Source organism: Camelus dromedarius, chromosome 11, assembly GCF_036321535.1.
Source record: "Camelus dromedarius isolate mCamDro1 chromosome 11, mCamDro1.pat, whole genome shotgun sequence".
NCBI lineage: Eukaryota > Metazoa > Chordata > Mammalia > Artiodactyla > Camelidae > Camelus > Camelus dromedarius.
The window spans coordinates 55,655,647-55,664,147 of NC_087446.1; the positions used below are offsets into that span (position 1 = coordinate 55,655,647).

Sequence of the window (8,501 nt, forward strand, 5' to 3'; positions counted from 1 at the left end):
GTACATATATGTAAATTTAAAAATATGTGCAGTATATTGTGCATATGTATTTACACGCAACATATTGTATATGTGCAGTCAAATTGTAACAATTCTACCTAATAAAACTGAAAAATGAAAAAAAAAATCTTAAATGCATCAGACTTTCTCCAAAGCTATTACATTGATGAATCCCCCTTTGAAAAGTTTCATTAAACACACTCGTTCAGGGCCAACAAAGACTCACAAAGGAGCTCACAAAAAGAGGAAGGGCCATTGTCTCACACATAGTGCAAGCTTCAGCCACCTTCGTTAAATTCCTGAAGTGATTTGCTAATCCGAGGGCCACTCCATCCTCAACACTGTTAAGAAACTATCAGATATTGACCCTTTCAGCACCCACATTACTAGCACAGGCCTATTATCTTTTAGGCCTATTTGGGGTCTCAAGGCAACATATTCCTTATTTACAAATTTGACTTGAGCCCATTATGCAGTTACTTGCAAACTAATCCACCTTGAATGGGCTTCCCTCCAATGAACAGCTCTCCAATCTGTCCAAATTGCAACACAACGGAACGCTGCCCTTCATGCTTTCCAAAGACTTCCTCATTCTAGAGGCATCGCAACCACTCTCACACCTCCTGGAGTCTCTGGACCACCCACGATGGCCCGTTCCCCTCCACAGCCGCTCTGTCTCCCTGTGAATCATCAAGTGACCCAATCACACCTGGACAGATGGACCCACCAAGGTCCCTAGGCTGGTTGTAGATCTTAAAAAAAAACAGTTCTGTCCAACAGCTTATATTATAAAAGCACTTTATTGAACACACTCTGGAGGTAGTCAGACCAGATGGGATTGGGGTGGGGACTCTGTTTTAATGGTTTAGATACTGGAAAACTTTGGATTCTTCTGTCACCAAGGATCAGGCTGTGGAGACCCAAAGCTGATTTGAAGCAGAGCATAGAATCGCGACAGAGGAGGCTAGAGACTGGGGGTTGAGCGTTCTGGAAACCAAAGAATGTGGGTCTGTGACAGACTTGGTTGACTACACTCCAGAAAAAGAGAAGACTTGGCTTGGGCCACTCCCCAGAAGAGGCAGTCACCGCGGCTGGCTCCTGCATTTGGGAGGCAGTGACTTGCTACAGGCTCTTAGCTCTTGAAGCTCTTCCGGGAGGAGGAGGTGGTGGAGACAAATTTGACGCTGGAGCCGCTGCCCCCGCCGCTGCCAAAGCCCAGGCTTCGGCCACTGCTTGCGCTGAAGCCAGAGCCCCCAACGCTAAGCCCGCCGCCTAGGCCCACGCCCCCGCTGCTGCTGGAGTAGTAGCTCCCGCCGCCGCCTCCGCCAAGACCACCGCCCAGACCGCCACCGAGGCCGCCACCGAGGCCACCACCAAAGCCACTGCCACCACCGTAGCCAGAAGAGACGGTGTTCGTGACAACGGCTGCGGAGAAAGGAAGGAACACTTGGTGAGCCCAGTCTGTCAGATGGATCCAACGCATCTAATCTATTTGATCCTGCTGGTGTTAGCACTGTACCCGGCCCCTCTGACACAGTAGCAGATGACGCTCAGAAGCGCTAAGTCACTTAACAACGGTCCCTAATAAAAAGTTGGTAAACATAGTAGGTAAGGGACAGTGCTAAGTCCTTGGGGACGGGAGGAGGAGCAAGGCAGGGGGACAGGGTCCAGGATGTGTCATACACGGAGCCTACACTTTAGGAGCCACGTTGATTCCTGTCTCAACCTGTATTCTTTCCCCATCACCTGCTTCTCACTGTGTCTTAAATAACCATTTTGGGGCTAGGAGTGTCTGGTATCTAGAAACAGCAGGATTCTGACTTGGCACAAAATACCCCCTGTATCATCATGGTTAATGTCTGTTCAAAGTTACTTACAGATGTTGACCGGTCCGACACCTTCTCCACTCAGTCTGAAAGGAAAAAAATGGAAATGAGTTAAAGACGCCCCCAAAGACAGCACAGGCCTGCGTGGGTAACTCATGTTTAGAGTTCGTCCTGTGAGCAAGGAGCCTGCATGCCTGAAAAACTGCTTAAATCAGAGAAAGAGATAGCTCTCTGGAGACACTTCCCAAGGAAGAGGACTTGGCCTAGAAACAGGTTAGCAGAAGAAAATTATCATTCACACTCTCCTCCACCCATTATAGGGAAAGCATGAGTAAGAGTCTGTGGGAGCTACGAATATGTATGAAGTCGTTTTTGCCTCGTAGGTGCTTACATTCTGTGAGAAGACTGGATGTGGACAGAAATACTTCTAACAGGGAGCAGGCGGGAGCAGTGTCAGAAGATTGAATAAAACAGAGTTTGGGAATCCAAAGGCAGGTGAATTTAACTCAGCTGGAATAATTATGAAAGGCTTCCTGAAAGAAGTACTTGAAGGATGGGGAAGGCATTTGTTGAGTTGCTTAGTTGTTTGAAGGAGAGGAAGCACCCAAGAATACTGGTGGTGGGAACAGGGTCAGAAAAGTGAGTTGAGGTCACATCGCGTAAGTCAGCTGTATGTCCAGGTGTCAGATTGGATTGGATTGGATCATTGGATTAATGATGCATAACGATCATGTACAAGATAGTGGCCCCCCCGTGCGTGTGTTTTATACCCTGTAGTGGAGGATAAGCTACACTTTATCAACTGTGAGGCCATCCTGGGCTCATGGTGTCAATCTTGTCACGCACCTGCACTCCTCGCCCTCCAGCAGCTTGCGGTAGGTGGCGATCTCTACGTCCAGGGCCAGCTTGGTGTTCATGAGCTCCTGATACTCGCGCAGCAGCCGGGCCATGTCCTGCTTGGCCTTCTGCAGGGCGTCCTCCAGCTCGGCCAGCTTGTTCCTGGCATCTTTGAGGGCCAGCTCCCCACGCTGCTCGGCATCAGCGATGGCGTTCTGCAGGTTGGCGCACTGGAGGGGAAGCAAGGCAGAGTGGGGCCACTCTAGAGGCTGGGCTGGGCCTGGGGTGTCTCTTTCTGAGCTTCCAGAGAGAAGCCAAGACATTTGTCCTGGTCAGTGTGGATGGTGGAACATTAGAACGCCAGGACCCGCACCAGCTCTCTGGGTGTATGCGTTGTGTGTTTAGAAAAAGTAAAATGAAACAAAACAGGTCTGCCTTTCAGAGCACAGGCGCCTTCCCTGCCTTCTCTCGCTACCTGCTTCTTGACGTTGTCGATCTCAGCTCTCAGCCTCTGGATCATCCTGTTCATCTCGGAGATCTCATGCTTGGTGTTACGGAGATCATCGCCGTGCCGGCCCGCTGTCTGCTGCAGCTCCTCGTACTGGCGCCACCGGAAAAGAGGAAAGATTCCATTTAGATGAGGACGGAAACACTTTCCCAAGTTCGTGGGCACGAGCTACCAAGAGGTGGCAAGCGGTGTCGTTATCTGGGGCCTGGGGCTGGTCTTAGATAATCTCCTCTTTAGTGCCTTTGCTTTTCTAGAGACACTGCTGTGAAATTCAGTGAGATTCTCTTAAGGTCCTTGAATTTATGTGGTAGATTCATACAGGTCTGTTCCCATAACTCATCCTAATAGGCCTCAGCAGGTTTCAGGAGCCCCATCCTTTACATTTGGTCATGGCCTGGGATCCTAGACCTGTGTCCATCCCTCACTCAGGACACATTTGCCACGGCACCCACCTTGGTCTGGTACCAGGACTCGGCTTCTGTCCGGCTGCGGTTGGCGATCTCCTCGTACTGGGCCTTGACCTCAGCAATGATGCTGTCCAGGTCCAGAGAGCGGTTGTTGTCCATGGACAGGACCACGGACGTGTCTGAGACGTGCGTCTGCATCTGGGACAGCTCCTGCAGGGGAAGACTCGAAGTCAGTCATCTGATTCTAGATAAACAACAAGGTCTTACTATATAGCACAGGGAGCTACATTCAATATTTTATAATACCTATAATAGAAGAGAATCAGAAAAAGAATATGTATATACATGTATATGTGTATAACTGAATCACTATACTGTACACCAGAAACTAACACAACATTGTAAATCCAAAAAATTAAAATTAAAATTAGAAAGAAAAAAATGAAGTCAGTTAATTGCTTCTGTATTATTTAATGTCAGGTCCATTCAAATCTCCTCATTGTGCTATGTCAAGTTGAGAAAAAAAATAACTCCAACATAAAAAACTTAGGTAAGTTAATAAATAATCCAAATCATTACTAAGCCTATTTTTTTAAAAAGGCTTAAACCCCTCTGAACCTCAAGAAACCCCTACCATGTAAACTCTCAGACTCGAATCTTACTTTAAAACAATCTAGTTGTGTGGTCTGCTGCTGTGGGAGTAAACCGAGAGAGGGTGGTTCTCCAGAAATGGGAGGTGGCCAAGAAAGGTATACCAGGGCCTCTAATAACTCACTCTAAATCTCATTCTGCAAAATGATTATCGAGGAGGTTTTTTGCTTTAAATTTGACTTTAAAAAAAAAGGCTTTATTAGTTAATAAAGCATTGATAGTATTAAAGAAGTCAGAAAGACGGAGATGTGTCCGTAGCTTAGGAACCACTGACAATCCTTAATCCTGGAGACCCTAATCCCTGGTGGTGTCCCAGTGACCATCATTCGGGCTCCTGCACAGGGAGCATTTCTTACCGCGTCAAAGAACATCTTCATGAAGTTGATCTCATCCATCAGTGCATCGACCTTGGCCTCTAGCTCCACTTTGTTCATGTAGGCGGCGTCCACGTCCTAGGGCAACAGGGATGGTTGGCGCCACTCCCCACTTCCACCCTGACTTAAATGAACAGCACCTTAAGTAAGTGTAACCATGGGCGACAGGATCTCTGCTACCCACGCACCTTTTTCAGCATCACAAACTCATTCTCAGCGGTGGTGCGCTTATTGATTTCATCCTCATACCTGGTGGCACAAAAGATGGGAAGTGCTTAGCAAAGGATGATGGCCAGGTGAAGCCTGGGGTCTTTACTGCATAAAAAATCAACTGTGAGCCTGCCTTTCCACTACAAGGGGCTTCTTGAAACATACAGACAGAGAGGGAGGGCACACTGGGAGTGTGAGCCCCTGGGCAAGGTTCTTACCCGTTAGGATACTGTTTTCTCTGCAATTGTCTATCAGATAATCATTCTATTATTGCTACAATTCGGTTGCTTCAAGAACATTTCTATAGAGAAACTGTGTTATTTCTCCCCACTCCACGTCTAGTCAATTTCTGTAATGCTTTTTATAGTCTTTGAAAAAAAAACTAGCAGCCCAACTGCTAGTTCATAAGGACTAAAGAAATTATTCGAGCCACTAAGTTAGGTTGTGTCATCAAGTCCTGCTCTGGGGGGAATCCATCAAAAAGCCCATGTTGCATATTTTGAGTGTATTGGGGAGGAAAGTCTCCCAAAACAAGGATTATATGACTGCTTTTCGCACCAAGTAGTACAAAGGGCATGGAGCTTGTTGCTCTGGCCAGTGGCTAAATGCCTTGCAGAGGGACTGAGCTTGCAGCTATAACTTTCTAACATGAACCTGCTTTTTTTTTTCAGTACTCTAGTGTCCATGGAAGGTATATGTTTTCAGCCCCTGGGGGAAGCATAAGCAGTAATCTGGTTACCAAGTACATCTGGTGCCAAGACCCACCCCTCTTTCCACTCCATCGCAACTCACTTGTTCTTGAAGTCCTCCACCAGGTCCTGCATGTTCCTCAGCTCCGAGTCCAGGCGGCCTCTCTCCCCCAGGATGCCGTCCAGCTGCCTCCTGAGGTTGTTGATGTATTGCTCAAACAGAGGCTCCAGGTTCTGCCTCACGGTCTTGGTGCCCTGTTCCTGCAGCAGGGTCCACTTGGTGTCCAGGACCTTGTTCTGCTGCTCCAGGAACCGCACCTGGAGGATTGAAGACACAGGACCTTGGATTTCAGGATTCAATGGTCAGTTTCCCAGTTATCCTTCCATCTCATGCTGTCCCCCTAAGCCTTCCCACGGGCAGTGCCTGGACCTGGGCCCCAGGATGGGAGATCCAAAGTGAAGCGCCTAACCTCACTATTCTAGGGGAGACAGGACACTTATCCAGGGCACAAACAGCACTGGGCACAGCTGGGTGGAGAGTGGCCCAGTGCAGTGGTGGCTGAGAAGGCACTTGGGCTGCTGCCCAATGAACTCATCTGCCTTCCTCTGTAATCAGCCCCGTTACATGGAGCACACGATTCATCTCTCTGCCCAAATAGTAATCAAGGAGTCTTTAGGGGGGTAATCTCTGAAGGGAAAGAAGTAAGACCCTCTCTTCCAAACTGCCAGTCTAATTAAGAAAGTGGCCCACAAATCCAGGACACAGAGACAAATAGAAACTCACAACAGCAAACCAGGAAGATACCAGCAAAGTCAGAGGACCTCCCTCTTCCCACTTTCTTTGGCACTAATTCCACTTTCACAGTGGTTTTTCACAAAGAATCATGTCTCACCTTGTCGATGAAGGAGGCAAACTTGTTATTGAGTGTCTTGATCTGCTCCCGCTCCTCGGTCCTCACCCGCTGGATGGCGGGGTCGATTTGCAGGTTGAGGGGAGTCAGAAGACTCTGGTTGACGGTGACTTCTTGGATGCCTCCAGGGGGACAGACGGGGAAGCCAGGGCCACCAAAGCCACCTCCAAAGCCAGCGCCACCACCGAGCCCAAAGCCACCACCAGCTCCACCGCCAAAACCAAATCCACTCCCAGCTCCACCTCCAAAGCCATAGCCGCCTCCAGCACCAGCTCCGAACCGGCTCCTGAAGCCCCCACCACCAGCGCTGAAGGAGATCCTCTTGGAGCTCCCCAGGTTGTAGAGGCTCCGGCTGCCAAAGCCTCCCGCTCCACAAGCGCCCCCGAGGCTGACCCTGCCAAAGCCGCCGCCACCGCCGCCCCCGGACCGGGACACTGTGGTGAAACTGGTGCGGGAGATAGACGGGGTGATGGCGGAGGCAGTGCTGAAGCTACGGCTGCCCCCGCTCCGGAAGGACACACTTGACTGGCGAGACATGATGGCTTGTTCCTAGTGGAGCAAGATGACTAGATACTGGCAGTAGGGAGGCGCAGGAGAGAACAGAGCACAGCAAGACGCAGAAGGTGGCTCTGTTACCCAGGCACCGCAAGCCCCTCTTTTATCCTCTAGAACTGGGTTGGGCGGGAGAGCTGTTGAACTGTGAATGATTAAGTGGGCTGGGCATGCCTGGGGGGCAGCTGTGAGCTCACCGGCACACCTGCGCGGTGGTGTGGGGTGCGAATGCCTTCTTCCTGGCAGGCTCTGCTCAGGTAGGGATAACCTTGCCTTGCAGCCCTGATGTCTTGGCAGCAAGACGGCGATGCTGCTAGCAAGTTTCTCTTTACCACGGGGCCCAGAGCTGTGAGGAGCCCAGAAAAGGGTGCCAGGAAGCAAAGGGGCATTTGGGCAATATCCTGAGGGATCCTTACAGGACTAGGGATGTTGCCAAGCATCCCAGCCCGGTGTACACTGTCCACGAATGGGGGGCAAAGCGAGTCCCCCACTGGCAGTGATCTGCTCTTCTCCCTTTTCTATGAGAGGTTGCTGTGGGGATTTCAGTACTTGAAAAGCCAGCCGTGGCTTGATATGTCAGCTATGTGCTATAGGGAGAAAATAGATTTCCATCCTTTACTGCAAAGTTTCCTTTCTTGGGGGAGGCACAGTTATTCCAGAGCCCGCTGGGCAGATTCTCCTGCAAGGTTTGGTCCAGAAAGACTCCCCAAGCCCTAAGCTCCAGAAACAGAGAACGTGGGACACCCCCAGCCCTGGTCTATCCCACTTTACTCTCTGCAGGGGCAGCCCTATCTGGCCACAGTTCCTTCAAATTCAGCATTTTCTGCTGCATTTGAACATTTCCCTTGCTCTTTGGCCCCAGGCAGGACCCCGAAGGGGCTTAGCAAACCCAGGGACCCCGTGCAATCAATCCCTCCCCAAAAGTCCTGAGACTCCGCCTGGCAGTCATGTCTCTCTTCGGGGGGGGAGTTGCTCTGCCCGCTCCCCGCCCCCCAGGTATGTTCCAGCAAGCCCTCAGTTATTCCACTGGGGAAGAAATGAGTCATCGTATCTGTTGATACAGGCTGAAGGCTGCCACAAACACATACCTGCAGGAGCTTCTAATCTCATCAGGAACATGTCGAGAATCGGCCGGCCTGTTATAACGGCGAACCTCCCTGTTCCAAGCAGCGGGATTGCTGTGCTTTCTCTAAACTCCAGCTCAGCTCTCCTTCAGGGCCAGGGGATTGGAAAAGGAATTCTAAATCTACGGATTGTCCTGCCGGAGAGACTAGAAGGGGCAGGTTTGGGGGACCGGGCAGCTGGCCTAACAATCTACCACAGTTGTTTTAGGAAGCCCCCCCAGTCTGCCTCCCAGTAAGACCCCTCTGCAAAGCTCGTCTGGGTGGGTTATGGCACCCAACGGCAGAGAAAGGGTCTGGCTGAATTTTATCAAGTGTCTGTTTTAAATTACATCCCCTCTTTTTGGCTGCAGACCTGAGTTGGGCCACATCTCTGCCTCCCCAAAACAGAAGCAGGACCCATGAAGAGCTGTGA

General features: G+C 50.2%; 1 protein-coding gene across 1 annotated transcript; it reads right to left on the reverse strand.

Annotated features, from left to right (window-relative positions):
• Positions 1 to 781: 781 nt before the first annotated feature.
• On the reverse strand, positions 782 to 7,097 carry KRT5 (keratin 5). Its single transcript, XM_031462498.2, has 9 exons — positions 6,396 to 7,097; positions 5,606 to 5,820; positions 4,792 to 4,852; positions 4,586 to 4,681; positions 3,624 to 3,788; positions 3,139 to 3,264; positions 2,673 to 2,893; positions 1,878 to 1,912; positions 782 to 1,425 (listed from the first exon to the last, which is right to left on the reverse strand). Exons 1-9 carry the CDS (start codon positions 6,948 to 6,950, stop codon positions 1,133 to 1,135), a joined length of 1,767 nt encoding a protein of 588 aa, XP_031318358.2. The 5' UTR covers positions 6,951 to 7,097; the 3' UTR covers positions 782 to 1,132.
• Positions 7,098 to 8,501: the final 1,404 nt, after the last annotated feature.

Bases quoted from the DNA above. Each gene is read 5' to 3' on its own strand.
- KRT5 (XM_031462498.2), bottom strand. From the start codon at position 6,950: ATGTCTCGCCAGTCAAGTGTGTCCTTCCGGAGCGGGGGCAGCCGTAGC. The intron at 5,821-6,395 runs GTGAGACATGAT...TCAATCCTCCAG, and splicing joins TTGCCTCCTTCATCGACAAG to GTGCGGTTCCTGGAGCAGCA. The intron at 4,682-4,791 runs GTGCGTGGGTAG...CTGTTGCCCTAG, and splicing joins AGTTTGTGATGCTGAAAAAG to GACGTGGACGCCGCCTACAT.